Raw genomic sequence first — 15,754 nt, 5'->3', positions numbered from 1 at the left:
AACATATAGTGCTTGAGCAACTAGATAGTCACATGGAAAATAACGTACTTGGGCTCTTACCTCATACCATATTTAAAAATTAACTAAAAATGGATGGAAGACTGAAACATAAGACTTAGAATTCTTAGAAGAAAGTAGAGGGGAGCAATTAGGGAGGCTGAGGCAGGAGGATAAGTTCAACACCAGCCTCAGCAACTGAGGCCCTAAGCAACTTGGTGAGACTCTGTCTCAAAATAAAAATAAAAATAAAAAAGGCTGGAGATGTGGCCCAATGGTAAAGCAACTCTGGATTTAATCCTCAGTACCAAAAAATAAAAGAAGAAGAAGTAGGAGGAGGAGGAGGAAGAAGAGGAGGAGAAGGAGGAGGAGGAGGAGAAGAAGAAGGAAGAATAGGTGGAAAGCTTTGTTGACCCTGGATTTAGGAATTATTTCTTGGATACGGCAATAAAATCATGGTTATCAAAAGAAAAAATAGTCAAACTGAACTCTATGAAAATGTAAAATTTTGTTCACCAAAAGATAACATCAACAATGTGAAAAGACATCACAGAATGGAAGAAAATACTTGTAAATCATATATCTGATAAAGGTTTAATATCCATACATATAAAGATCTCCTATAGTCGGGCGTGGTGGCACATGCTTGAAACAGGCGGCTCCAGAGGCTGAGGCAGGAGGATAATAAGGTCAAAGCCAGCCTCAGCAAAAGTGAGGTGCTAAGCAATTCAGTGAGCCCCTGTCTCTAAATAAAAATACAAAATAGGGCTGAGGATGGATGTGGCTCAGTGGTTGAGTGCCCCTGAGTTTAATCCCCAGTACCCCCCCCCCCCAAAAAAAATCTCCTATAAACTCAACAACAAAAAAACAAACAATCCAATATAAAAGTAGGCAAAGGATCTGAGCAGACATTTCTCCCAAATTTAAGGGGAGATGACCAATAACACATGAAAAGATATTCTACAGTTATGTATACTTCATACTCATTAAGATGACTATTATCAAAAAACAAAAGCCACATACACACAAAAAATATATGGAGGTGAAGACATGAGGAAATTGGAGCCCGTGTGTACCATTGGTGAGAATATAAAGTAGTGTAGCCGCTATGAAGAACAGTATGGTGGTTCCCCCCCCCCAAAAAAAAAAATTAAAATGGATCATCATATGATCCAGCAATTCCCTTTCTAAGTATATACCCCAATGAATTAAAAGCAATGTCTCAAAGGGACTTGAACACCTATGTATATGGCAGCATATTCACAATAGCCACAAGGCGAAAATAACCCAAGTGTTCATCTGCAGATAAGTGAATAAACACCACCTGGTACATACATAGAGTGGAATGTTCAGCTTTGAAAGGAACAAAAATCATTATTACAACATTCCAGTGTGGATGAACCTTCCTGACATTATGCTAAGCAAAATCAGCTAACACAAAAAGACAAATATTGATGACTCTACAAATGTAAGATACCTAGAGTAGTCAAATTCACAGACTCAGAAAGTGGAATGGTGCTTTCCAAGGGCTGCGGGCAGGAAAGGATAAGAAGTTATTGTTTAATGGGTAGAAAGTCTTGGAGACTCTCTGGAGACAGGTGGTTGCGATGGTCACACAACAATGTGAATGTACATAATGCCACTGAACTCAACGCTTAAAAATAACTAACGTGGCATTGCCATTTTATGCTGTGCATATTTTATATACCTAAAGGCTACTATCATGACCTCACAGAATAATAATCTCCAGAGAAAACACATTTACTTCCTTCAACTCATTCTCATGTCACATGAATCAAGTTTCTTCATACCTCCTTCTGTTCACTCTCTGAATGCTCTCTAGCTACCTGTAACCCCATTTACCCCACAGATTATAAATTGCAGTATGACACTGACTGATATCACCTTCCTCAATGTGATACCTAGACTTTCAATAATGGAGCTAGTGTTCCTTCTAGCTTATTAAAACATCACTAATTCTTCTGGAGCTAACTATCCAACTAAAACCATAAGTTATTTTCTAATGTGCCACCACTAAAACCTCTTATTGGTTAGAACTCTCTCAGTGACTAAAAAGAAAACCAAAACATACACACAAGATCATGCAAATTGACTTCAGCAAAAAAATAATTGATTGGCACATGTAAATGTTCTAGAGATGATGGCGACACAAAATGCAGCTTGATTCAGAAGTTTAAATTATGTCACCAGGTCTCGGCTCTTTTCTTCTCTTGAGCCCTGTCTATTCATCTCCTTGTTTTAGTTTTCGTTCTTCTTAGGCAGGCTTTCCATCCATAAAATGTCACTAAGTTGGTGGAACAAAGAGTATTGTTCCCAACAATAAGACAAATATGTTTGCTTCTGGTGGACTCTAACTGGGTTACATCCCTGTATCAGTCTCTGCCCAAGATAATGCAAATATTGAGTGGCTTTGATTCAGGTCACATGTTTCGTCCCCCAAATCCAGTCAATCCAACTGAATTAGCCCATGGGCTGAATGTGGAACAGAGCTGGTCCCCAGAGAACAATCAGGTTCAGGTTAACAGCAGGGTGAGGGAAGCTTGAGCAACAAAACCCACAGGTTCAACCACCCTTCACTGTGTTTTGTGGACTGACATATGCTACCCTCTGCTTATCCCTATTAAATATGATTTATCTAACTACTCTGGCAAGATATTTTGTGGATCCTGATACTGCAAGGCAGCTCCACAGTGTGATGAATTTGCCTTTGCATGTGTTGTTGCAATCAGCCATATGCAGGTGGTAAGTACATTAGCATATTTTATATAAGCACATTACGTATAGACTCTGAAGACCCACAGTTCTAATGTCACCTTCAGCAGCTCCTTGGCCCACCATGACGATCTTCCTTCTGAGATGATGTTGCTAGCATCTTTGGATGTGCACATACAACCAGACACCAGGCCCATCTTTATCCTTAAGTTTGGGCCCTATTTCTTGTACCCAAAGATATTGGGAGCCATGTTAATAAAAGGTCTAGACTCCTGGGAAAGTCTTTAATAATGAGTTAATGTTCTATGCAACATATAGATTCATTATTAGCATCATCAACAAGAGATATTTTTCTCTACATGTCCCAGATTTTTCATCCTGTCTAAATAAGAGCCCTCACACCTCAAAAAAAAGTAGCACTAGTAGTAGCAAAGTGCATACAGTGTTTACTAAAAGCTGGATCCTATTCTAAAAGCACATAGGATTAAATATTAACTCATTATCTTCCTCACTACAACCTGATGTGATAGGGAGTCGTCATCATCATCATCATCTCCATTTTAAAGATAAGAAAACTAAGACCCAGAGAGGGTGACTGACCACATTCACACAGGTAGTCAGTACAAGCAGAACTTGTATCCAAATTGGCTCCAGAATTCTCACACTTACCACAAAAGTGGCCCTCAGCCTGAACACCCCTCACCTCCCACTTCCAGCCCCCACACAAACGTACAGGTGAGTCCACTTTTGGAAAAAAAAAATACCACGGAAAAATTAGAGCACTACCATCATACTTTAAAAAACAGTGAATCATTTTCAATAACAAGTTGCTCCTGGTACAGGTTAACTGGTTAAAAATCATTAATGAATTCTTAGAAATACTGGGACAGAAACCCAAACCAAAGGTTAGAAACCCTGCCAACTAAAGATCAATTCAAACTGAAAAGCATCTCTGGTATAATGTCCACATTAGGAGAAAAATACAATTTAGAAAAAAAAACAAAAATCACCTTTAATTTCACTCAAATGTTTTCTTCAGACAATGGCTATGCTTGAGGGGAAAAACATGCCTGGGAGAGAGTGCATAGGGGAGCTCAGCATAGCTTCTCACTAGGAGTCTCCTTATTAGAAAAGCTTGCTTCCCAGACCTTCCTGTGCTCCCTGGGGTCAGGCGATAGACAATAGAATCGTGATTCTATTGTCACCTTTGTATTCATTAGTTCAATCATGCACAACAGTATAATACAGGTGGTGACTCAACTCAAAGGAGATGCATACCACCCTATTTCTTCTGGAGCAACCACCTCATAAAACTCCAGGGATGACAGGAAGGGCCTTTCATGAAGGTACAACACTCAGAGATGAAACAGGATTCCAAGGAAATGCGCCAAAAGTGAACAGGTGAATACCAGCAGGAAGCCGTTACCTAGGTCACAGCTGAAGGAGAATGAGAAGGGATGGTTGTCATGGAGCCCAGTGAGAGCTGGCTCTGCAGAGGAAGAACTCCTGGCAGGAGGGACACTGCTACTGCAAGGCACTGGACTGGGCAGGGTGGAGAATTGCCCTATCTTTCTGTCTCTTCTTCCATCCCCACCCGTCTCCTGCCAGTGCCTCCCCTGGACAAGCCAGAGTGTGAGAGGTCTGGGGATAGTCAGTCCTCGGGATGCAGAGCCAGACAGGGAAGCATTCTGAGTGCATCTAAAAGACAGAGAATGAGAAGCACAATGCCTCTCTCAAAGGTGGGTAAACTGAGTCACTGAGAAGCCAAGTAACATGCTTCAGATCAAAAATGAAACACAGAGCCAAGATGAGGGCCCCCTTCCTCCTCTGGTCTTCACTGATTTTAAGAAACCTGAATGCCTGGAAAGAACCACAAAATCTCAAAGAATGTCTAATCCCTCAGTTTCCTTTCCAACATACAGTGGTGTTACACTAGCCCACCTTCCTCCAGAAGTGGTGAAGGTGCCGTGATCAGGATGACTCAGCTGCCTGCCCAGATTCACTAGAAAGGTTTAATGAATCACTCGTGTGGGTGATGATTTAGGTGGTTATTCTTTGAACAAACTCACTCCACACACTAACAGGGTGTCTGTTTGATTCATAAAGGTGACTCATCTGAAGAAGTTGACCTGACCATGGTCTATCAGGCAGCATCTAACGGAGATGTCAATGCTCTGACTGCAGTGATCCGGGAAGACCCCTCTATCCTAGAATGCTGTGACAGCGAAGGTAAGATCTTTACACACTTTAAATCTAGGCTGTTATGTTTTATCCTTTTGAGATGATGTTTTGAGATAATTATGATTTTTAAAATTACTTGTGACAGTACACTTTGGTACTGCAGGATATATTTATTACCTGTGGCTATGTGCAAATACTGCAATATTTCTTTTAAAAAAGGTGTTAGAAAGCTTCAAATTCTTTTACATCATCACTCAGAATAAAGTCAGCTAGTTTATTTCCTTTATCTTCATATGAGTGAGCAAAGCAGAGAGGCCAGATAGTTCTAACAGGGTCATGGAAAGAGTAGGTTACCTTTAGTGGCAATGGATGTTGGAAAAGTGTAACTCTTAGAGAGCAAGGACTTCGGCTTCTGGGAAGAGGGAGTGAATGTGCTTTTCCCTCTATCCTTTCTGGTAAGTACAACTAAAGACCCTGGACATTATAAAACTGTATAAAATCAACATAAGAAAACTCTGGAAGATGGAGAGAAAATGACAGACTGGCTAAGACCTTGGAGCCCAAGGAATGACATGGTGGTAAGTACTCTGGGTTTCCTTTTGCCTGGTACATTCCAGAGTTGGAGTTGAAGAAACTGGCAACCCAGAAATGTCAACAGACACAGACAAAAATGTCCCAACAAAAATTTGCATTTTCTAGCCAAACTACCAGGAAAGAAACAGCTTAGCAAGACAGAAAACTTTTTAGACAATGATGGTTCTATTCCAGCCATCACACACACACCCCACCCCCCCACCACCACCCCCACCCCCCCACACACACCCACTGTGACCCCAGGCAACTCACTCTAGCAATGACCAAGTGAGGAGCCTGCACCTCCACTCCCACCTGGCATTCAGGTCCCCCTTCCCTTACCTGCAGTATGATGTCAGAGGGAGGCCTTGTTGAAAGTTAGGACCTCAAATAGCACCCAGTAATAATCAAGAGTCCTCTTCAGATTTCAATGGAAGCCAAGCAGGGAATCTGGATTTATAACCCCACTTTACCATAATGAGATGTCACCCCCTTTTCTTCCTTTCTTTGAGCAGTGTCTAAGGAAGCCTGCTAAAATAGAGTGAATCAAGAATCACATAATATCCAATATACCAATATATGTAAATTATTTGTCCTACTAAGAAACAGGAAGATCTCAAATCAAATGAACAATCAATAAATGCCAATAAATCAAACAATGTTAAGAGGGAACTTTATATACTAAAACAGATACATATGTTAGAAAAGAGAGGAAACCTCAATCATTAATTAATCTAAGCTCTCACTACCACAAGAGCTTAGAAAAAGAAGAGCAAAATGGTTTAAACCCAAAACAAGCAGAAGGAAAAAATAATAAAGAGAAAAGCTGAAACTGAAAACAGAAAAACAGAGAAAATCAGTAAAATAAAGGACTGGTTCTTTGAAAGATAAAGTTGACAAACTTCTAGCAATACTGCCAAACAAAAAGTAGAAGAAGATACAAATTACCACCTTCAGGAATGCAAAATCAGGAGATCACTGCAAACCCTGCCAGACATCTAAATGGAAGAAGGAAATACAACAAACAACTACACACATAAACTTGGCAATTTAGTTAAATGGATCAATTCCTCAAAAAATAACAAACGGTGGAAAAATGAAGATTGGATTTGATTAGTGCATGTTCTATGCATGTTTGGAAATATCACACTGAACCTCATTACTATGTACAATTAATATGTGCTAACAAAATTTTCACATAAATTGCCATAATGCAACCAGTAGAAAATTGGTGATTTGAATATTCCTTTGTAAACTCTTTAGGAAATTGAATTTACAATTTTTAATTTCCCCAAAAAGTATATCTTTAGGCCAAGATGGTCTTACTGGAGATATCTACAAACTTCTAAAGAACACTCTGCATCAATTCTACAGAATGTCTTCCATAATACAGAACAAGAGAACAATACAACTTGTCAGTTATATTTATGAGCTAATATTACCTTTGAATCAAAACCAGACAAAGACTATATTTAAAAAAACTCTACAGACCAATAGTTCTCATGAATGTGAATTCAAAACTCCTTAATAAAATCAGGGTAAACTAAATTCAATTATATATGAGAAGAATTATACACAATGATGGGAAGAAGGCAGAGTTCCTAGAGCTATAAGTCTGGCTCAATATTTAAAAGTCATCATAATCAACCAAGTTAACCAAATAAAGAAGAAAAAGCATGTATTCAGTTCCATTGATACAGAAGAAGCTTTTGACAAAACTTAGTACACATTCATAATTTAAAATCTCAGAAAAATAGGAAGAGATGAGAACTTTCTCAATATGATAAAGATTATCTACAAAGCCAGGTGTGGTTGAATGAGACTGTGTATCAGCTACTTAGGAGGCTGAGGTGGAAGGATAATTATTTCAAAGTTGGGGTGAGAAATGTAGTAAGATCCTGTCTCTTATTTTTAAAAAAAAAATCTACAAAAAAAACCCAGAGCTAATATTTTACTTTGTGGTAAAAGTCAAATGCTTTGATCCCAAAATCAGGAACAAGGCATAAATTTTCACCTCAGGCATGAATGTCCACTTTCACCTCTCATGTCCAGCCTAGTGCAATACAAGCATAAAAAGGCAGTTCAAAAAGTTAATGAAATGAAATAAAAGACACATACATTGAAAAGAAAAATGCAACCCTCATGTATTTGTGAGGTAATTTTTATATGTTCATTGGTTTGTGTTTTCTCTTTTGTGAATTGCTTGTATATATGTGTATGTGTATGACTTTTTTTTCTCTTAGGTTGTTGAATTATTGACTTGTTCTTTATTAACTTTAGCAAATAATCTTTTCTTGGTTTTATAAATTAAAATATCTTCTCCCAATATGTGGCCTTTTCATTTTGTTAATGCTACTTTATATAGAAGGTACCAGAATTTTCTTATGTAGAAATTTTAAATTTGAATATAATTGAATTTAATAAAATATTTCCTGGGCTGGGGCTGTGGCTCAGTGGTAGAGCACTTGACTAGCCTGTGTGAGACACTGGGTTTAATTCTCAGCACCACATATAAATAAATGAATAAAATAAAGGTCCATCAACATCTAAAAAAATATTTTCCTTGAAGTTTATGATTTTGATATCTTCTTCAGTAAAGTCTTGCCAATCTTGAGGTTAGAAAGATATGAGTCTATATTTTCTTTTAGAAATTTGTTAAATTTTGCTTTTCATATTTGGTCTCTAATCCATCTGGACTATGTTAATATATGGTATGAAGTCTGGATTTTATTTTAACTTATCCCTCTGTATCACCAGTTGGTCAGCACCATTTATTAAATAATTTTTTTCTTACTGATTTGTATTGTCCCTTAGTCACACACTTAGTTCCTTTGTAGGTTGGAATGTTCCTGAGGCTCACTTTTCTGCTCTGTTGATCTATTCATTGTTTCAGCAATCAAAACTTTATAATAATTCTTGTCAGTTAATAAGGCAATTTCCCTCCCTTTGTTTTACTTTTAAAGTCCTGGGCATAGGGGGGCTTTTGTTGTTGTTGTTGTTGTTGTTGTAATTACTTTATTTTTCGAGATAAATTTTAAGATTTTTTTTTCAGGTTTCACAAAAGCTTAGTTGAATTTTTACTGCAATTGCACTAAATTTATAGGTTCAGTTTCATGAAATTTATATTGAGTTTTCCCTTTGTAAACATTGTATATCTTTCCATGTTTAGTTCTTCTTTTATATCATCTAATAAGTTTAATGATTTTGTCCACACATCTTGGTCTTCTTCTGTTAGATCTATTCCTAAGAACCTTAGTTTTTGGTTGCTTGCTTTGTTAGTTTTCCCATTGCTTTTGTTTATAGGAATTCCTTTAATATGTTTTTAATTTTATATACAGCAACAATGACGTACTCTCTTATTTGTTCTATTTTGAGTTTGTATGTTTGTTTTTTGTTTTTTTGTTTTTGTGTGTGTGTGTATTTTTGTATTATCAATAAGGACAGTCAGGAATGTCAACTTAAAATAAATTTTGGAGTCCATTTGGAAATGAATCTTCCATCAATTCTCTCTAAACCTCAGAGATAACTCAGTAAGATTATCTTAAAATAAGAAATGTTCAGTAATCATTCAGCTATTCATTTGTTAACATCTTCTATGCACTAGGTGTAGTGGTTGTCTCCCAGGATATAGTGATGAGCTCAAGGGATGTGGTTCCTTCCCTTTAGAACTTACAACTCAGAGGATGATTACCCCCCAAAAATGCATACTTACAAAGTTTTAAAAGAGTTATTAAAGAAGAACAAAGGATGATAAGAAGAGCCTGTAACTTGGAGATCTAGTTGGCGGGGTTCTTTAAGGAAATTTATATATAATCTAGGATCTCAAGACAGATAGAGCCGGGTGTGGTGGTACACACCTACAATCCCAGGGACTAGAAGGCTGAGGCAGGAGGTTCACAAGTTCAAGGCCAGTCCTGGCAACTTAGTGAGACCCTTTTGCAACAAAAAATAAAAAGGACCAGAGATGTAGCTCAGTGGCAGAAAGCCCCTGGGTTTGATCCTCAATATTTGGGATAAAAATAAATAAATAAAATCATTAGCCAGACAAGGAATGTAATTTTTTGAAAATAATATTCAGGAATTCTTTAGTTTTATATACTGACTATTTCAGATTCAAAATGCTTCAATAATTTCCTTTTCAACATGTTCTTTTTTGTCCCAGTAGTTATAACTACCACTTGTTGACAGGAACAAGGGAGGAAGGGAGGGAAGAAAGGAAACTCACCACTATTTTAAGACACAGCACTTCATTGCTGTTTCCACCCAGCACAGATGCCTGAAAGAGTTTTGGAAGGGAGAGATTTAGGAAGAAATTGGGTTGCTGGATGCAATCTTTCTGTGAGAACATCCTGGGCTATTCCTGCCCTCAGGGATCTCTGAGGGTCAAAGCTTGCAGTTCATCCAGGGAAGAATCACAATTCACCATGAATCTCGTCAAAAGACATCTGAACAAGTCTGAGTTGGAGGAGGGCCTGTGTCTGGTGTTTGGTTTCTTTTGCTTAAAGGAATGTGAAGCACCTGGATTCCACCTCACCAGCTGGCTGGTTCCAACAGCCCTGCAAAGTTCATCAAAATGTGGAATTTCATCTCTGTTTTTACTCAGGAAGAAAATATACTTAAAAATCAAATACCGTTGCCTATATTGGTTCTGAAAACAGAGAAGTATTCAGTACAAGTAGATCCTTTTAGTTAAAATTTCTATAACCTAAGGCTGAGATTCCATCACTACCTTCAATAGAAGTATACCTGGCTGAAGCTGCTTTCTACACATTTCCAGATTCTGCATTGTCCAAGCCAAGTCAGGATAAACCTGCCTATTTGATTCCAAATTATGTGGATTCCTGGAACAACAATAAGTAATTTTTCTCATTGTCCTCAAATGTTTTAATCAATTATGCAAAATTACAGAAGATTGAAAAAAAAGTCAGAAAGAATAGTTTACATAAATGTAGCAACAATCTTCTTCATCTCTCTTCAATCCCACACAGTTCAACAGCTGGGTTTGTGTTACAAAGAGCAAAATAGAGAGGCAAATAAAATCTGCTCATTAATTTCATAAGTCGAACATTTTTAAAGGCCGTTGAAATGTCTCATTGCAGGATGTACACCCTTGATGCATGCGGTTTCTGGACGCCAAGTGGACACGGTGAAGCTGCTTCTGAAGATGGGAGCCAACATTAACATGCAGGATGCTTATGGCCGTACAAGTTTATGCCTGGCAACCTACCTGGTATGGACTCGAGTGGGTCAAAGGGACTGAGGAACAGGGTGTGGATTAATGCAATAGAACTTGAAGCTTTACCTTAATCATCTTCAACATTGATATCACCACTTTGAGTTCTTTCATGGATTTAATTCATTTAGGATCCTCCAAATGTTAAGATAAAAGGAATGTTATAGAAGTAATGTCACCGCTCGAGAACATTCCTTTCTGTTTTAACAACATCAGAATCTCTCTTGGGACATTCTGGACACTTCCAAGAACAGTGTCCATAAACAACTCGGAAAAGGTGGTATTGTTTTGAAGATTCAGTTAGCATCTGTGGGGTAGGATTAGTTGAGTGGAGGCTCCAGGCTAAGGAATGTGAGAACTGGGATGAATGAGGGGAGTAGCAAGCAGGGGGTGTACCAGACTTATAAGTGGCAATACAGAGTTCACAGTCAGTGCTCAAGTTAGAGGCTGTGTGATGCCAATTTGAGAGATTTCCGTTCAGCATTTCCCGACATTAGAGCAAGCTTGGTTAAGACTCAATGAAAATCTCCAAACCCTCTCCTCTCAAATCCTCCCTGTGGTTCTTCTGGGAGGCCCCAGGGCTGACCTGAGTCCATGTCAAACAAGTTCTAATCACCATACAGGGGACATCATTCTTCTTCCTCTCGGACAAGGTACCTAGGAACCTTCATATGACCACTATCTCCTTGCATCTGCTGCCTTTTGCATTTGCTATTGCTGCCTGTTGCTGGTGGTGCTTTCCCTCTGGATGAATTCCATTGAAGGCGCCCTGCTTGAAATAAAACATTTCCCTTCCCCCCCAACATACACCACCCCTTCCTGCCATGATCTAGCATAGATTGCAATGGTGTGTTGCCCAATTCTCAGAGATTTTCTTCTGAACCCAATTTTTCTATGTGCATGCCCTCTTTATCTTGGACTCACAAACAAATCTGGGAAGAATTTTTAAAGTGAGGTCCACAGATCTCTTGTGTCAACATCCCTTGGAGTGTTTTGTCAAATGCAGTTTCCTCTGATACAACCAAGACCTCCCTGGACTCCAGGAGCAGGATTATGGTGGAAGACAGGGTCTGCACATTGAACAACTTCCTGGAAATTTTTGTGTCCTCTCAAGTTTGAAAAGCATTGCTCTGTGTGTGCCAGCTGATGTCCCAATATCTCAGACAGATGCATGACTCTCTCCCCAGTCCCCTCTCTTCTAGCACATTCCCTAGTACATCTCTTACTACAGACGTTTTGATATCTGAACTGAGGAAAATGGAAAATTTGGGTGAAGATGTCAAGAAAGGGGCAGAGGTGGTGCCTACAGTTGACTGCCATTAACCTACAGAATATTGTGGGTAAAACTGTATTTGTTTTGAAATTCTAAAATTCAAAATTTCCAATTTCTTTGGCTGAGCTGCTATGCAAGGCCTGAAGGAAGGAAGTACTACTCTAGACAGTGAATTATGAGGGGCACCCACCCTTGAAACCTAGAAAGGTAACACCTAAGTACCTATGCATGGTCTCTGTATGACTCCCCAGGGCATGTCCTCTCCCTGGCCCTGCTGAAAGGAGGTGTCTTGGGAGTACACCATGAAGTCTACCACCCATTCCTAGCAATGTTCCAATTCAAGTATTAAAGAGAAACTTGGCAAAGTTTCAGCTCCAAACTCAGTATACAAAATAAACATATAGGTGTGTAACCTTGGACAAACCACTTCACCTCTCTTGTGCCACTTTCCTCATTTGTAAAGTGTAGCAAAACAATAACCTAGGTTTATCATAGCTGAAGGAGAAGTTCACATGAAATCAGCACATACTAGGTACAAAACTCATTTGTTAGTTCAGAATAGTGACAAAGGTTTCAGATATATTCAATGGTGTTCTGATTTTTTATTTTTTTAAAGAACGAAAACCACACACACACACACACACACACACACACACAAAATCACACACACACAGTTCCAGGAAATATTGCAAAATGATTTTTTTTAAAAACTGTTTCAAATCTTACCCAAAAAAAGATCTGCTTTTCAAAAACTGTAAATGTTAGGCAACCCTAAAATTTGTCCAACATGCCTTTCTTTTGGATCTTCTGGTCTTTTTTCCTCCTTCTAATTAGAGAACTTGATGACTTAGACATTAGCCACTAATAACAGATTGAATGTATTAGTAAATTCTGAGTCAAAACTGACAATACCAGAAAAAATGTTTGCTTCTACTTAAGACTTACATAATATTGGTCCATTCTATAGTACCATATTCAGTATTATAACAGGACTTTGGGTGTGCTTTTGTTGACAGATATTTCCCAGACTTTTCAAAACCAAAAGGTTCTTTTCTTATCATTGTCTTCCTTCTTCTTCATGCATTCATTAATATTTTGGGTTTTTATGATTCCACTATTGTGATGTTAAGGGGGAAATTCTTCAATTACCTTTATCGTCTAAGAAATCTTAAAGCTTAATTACACAAGAATGAAGGAAGCTAGGAAGCTTGCTTCTGAACAAAAGAGAGAGTTGTCACATTTTTTCTTCATAATAATAGTTTCATCTACTTATTAGTCTACTTATAACCCAAGTGGTTCTAGATAAATGTAGGTCTTCATACTCCTCAGCATGAAGCTAACCCTGGTTATCAAAGGTTTAACTCTAAGTTAAAGTAATATGGAGAGAGAGAGAGAGAGAGAGAGAGAGAGAGAGAGAGAGAGAGAGAGAGAGGGAGGGAGGGAGGGAGAGAGAGAGAGAGAGGGAGGACTAGCCTAGGATGACTCCTGAGATGGGAGAGAGTGAGAAAATGACCCAGCTGTGTTGGCCAAGCAGGGGACAAGCATGTGATGTAGCAATACAAGGTCTCCATCTGTACAATTAGTAGACAGCAGGGAGTTCCCACAGCGTCTTGGGGAACTCACTGGTGAGTGAAACAGCAATGAGGAGCCCTTGGCAAGTGCTGAAGAGACTCCCCTATTTAGGGATTCAGGCTGTCAGCATCTGAGTCCCAGCCATTGGAGTGGGATTCGGGTTAGGCTTTTGGGCACTGAGGGGGTGAGTAGAAGAAGCAAGATGCTATCTGTGTGGTTACTAGAAAAGGAAACTGGACTAGTGGACCAAGGCCTATTTATCAGACATAGATAAACTGGGATGAAGAATGGAGGCTGAGACTCAAAAATGGTGTAGAAGTCCAGTTGTTAGAATTGAAACACGACATCCAAGTCAGACCATTGGCAAGCATGATCAGGAGTCACGCCCACAGAATGAGAGCCCCAGGCTGGCTCATTACCCTCATCACATGCTACCTGTGGCCCTAGGAACTGGTGCAACCTGAGCATATCAGTGTAACATCAGTGAATGACTCCGGAAATGGGGAGGAGGAGGCAAAGGAGAGAGTCTAGAATCAGTCTGCATCTGATGGGGTAAAGGGCAGAAAGCTTGGGAATTTTTACTTCAAGACCTTCAGATTTCTATTGAGGTGTTTAAGTTGGAGTCGTGGTCTTTAACTACTACAAGTCAAATACACCTTTAGCCAAACCAAAGAAGGGGGGAAACGTAGAGAAAGCCTGTTAGCATTTGTTATGGGAGTTTGTGTTATATAATGACGTGGTTGCTCCTGCATTTCAGGGTTGGCTGGAAGGCTGTGTAAGTCTGCTCAGAAATGGTGCCAAGCACAATATTCCAGATAAAAATGGCCGTTTGCCACTGCATGCTGCCACTGCAGAGCCAGATGTGAGGTAAGCAGCCAGGTTCAGAGGACACACAAGTTGGGAGGGATCCAACTTGCCTTAGAAACTCATCTAGTCATCTAGTCCATCTATCCACTATAGCTGATAATAACAAAACCCATCCTTTTTTTTTTTTAAGTGGAAACAGACAAGGGTGCAACAAAATACCCTGGAATAATCTTCAATTCTAATGTTATTCTTTCCCCTCCTCCTCTGTTAAAACCTTTTGTTCCTAGATTTTGATTTAAGAAGATATTGCTATTTGACATCATTAGAATTCATGTTTTTATTCATTTAAAATTAGTCAGGCAATTATTAATTGAAAAACTATTTACTGAGCACTTATTATGGACCAAAGATGGCTCTAGTCCCTCACAGACCCATAGGAAGCAAGACAGAGTCTCTGACTTTCCAGAGCCAACAGTCTATTAAAAGAATTCATTGGCATACTGATAAAGAAAGGAATGAAATAATACCTAATAATGAAAGGAATGAGATAATTTCTAATAATGACAAGTGCTTTGAAGAAAGTCAAGCAGGGTAAATGAGCTCTGACTGAGCAGAAAGGTTAACGTCCAAACTGAGTCTAGTGCATGTACAGCAGTTGTAAGGAAGCAGCAATGAAGCCTGAGACAGGGAGGCCAGGGGGCTAGAAGGAAGACCAGAAGTGTGTGTTCCTGGAAGCCATATGAAGAGACAGACTTCGAAGAAAGGGGATGATGAAGAAGGCCACATTAAGACACCAAGGAAAAAGGTTTGTCTGGACCAGAGGTAGCTTCCTCATTCCTCTGTGTCTAATTGGCCTCTGTCCCCATTCTTTTGAATGCCCCCCCCCCCCCCAGCCACTGGCAACAGCATTTCCTACTAGGGAATAGTAACACTGCGGGCTCTTCCTTCGCCTCTGCTGTACGAAACATGCCTCTGACAGGAATCTAGCATTCCCCAGTCCTAAGCCACAGGCCAACACCTCAGCCACAGGGAGTGTATTCTGCATGCCTCATCCTCCACACCAGTGTCCAGAACCAAAACCTAAAGCTCTGCAGAGCTGCAGAGAACCAGGCCTTAACCTTCCAGGCTGAGAGACAACAAGGTTCTTCATTTCAATTACTTTAACAGTAATGTAAAAAGGGCCTGGGAATTTCCAGGACTATCCCCAAGACTTGCCTGTTATTATCTTGGACTATATCCAGAAACAACAGAAACTAGGATTTACCCAAAACCCAACAAAGCAAGGAAATTTAGAGAAGAAATAGCAAGCCCAGATAGCCAACAATCAATAAATATCCAATGTAAGGAAGGGGATGACTCTGTTTTGATTAATTTAGGGGAAAAAG

General features: G+C 39.2%; 1 protein-coding gene and 1 long non-coding RNA gene across 2 annotated transcripts in view; one reads left to right on the top strand and one right to left on the bottom strand.

Annotated features, from left to right (window-relative positions):
- Positions 1–15,754, bottom strand: part of LOC124100749 (uncharacterized) — a 127,023-nt gene that overhangs the window by 29,513 nt on the left and 81,756 nt on the right. Inside the window, exon 3 of the long non-coding RNA XR_006854397.2 lies at positions 5,827–6,015. This is a non-coding gene — a long non-coding RNA (uncharacterized LOC124100749). The remainder of the gene's footprint in view (positions 1–5,826; positions 6,016–15,754) is intronic.
- Positions 1–15,754, top strand: part of Ankrd55 (ankyrin repeat domain 55) — a 108,646-nt gene that overhangs the window by 18,668 nt on the left and 74,224 nt on the right. Inside the window, exons 2-4 of the mRNA XM_046456364.2 lie at positions 4,837–4,959; positions 10,584–10,714; positions 14,320–14,429. Of these exons, the coding sequence (XP_046312320.2) occupies positions 4,837–4,959; positions 10,584–10,714; positions 14,320–14,429 (364 nt within the window). The remainder of the gene's footprint in view (positions 1–4,836; positions 4,960–10,583; positions 10,715–14,319; positions 14,430–15,754) is intronic.

This window comes from Marmota monax, unplaced genomic scaffold (genome assembly GCF_021218885.2).
Source record: "Marmota monax isolate L192 unplaced genomic scaffold, Marmota_monax_Labrador192_F-V1.1 WCK01_AAM20220418_F8-fsc00037, whole genome shotgun sequence".
NCBI classification, from domain to species: Eukaryota; Metazoa; Chordata; class Mammalia; order Rodentia; family Sciuridae; genus Marmota; species Marmota monax.
This window is presented reverse-complemented; position numbering and strand designations above follow the sequence as displayed.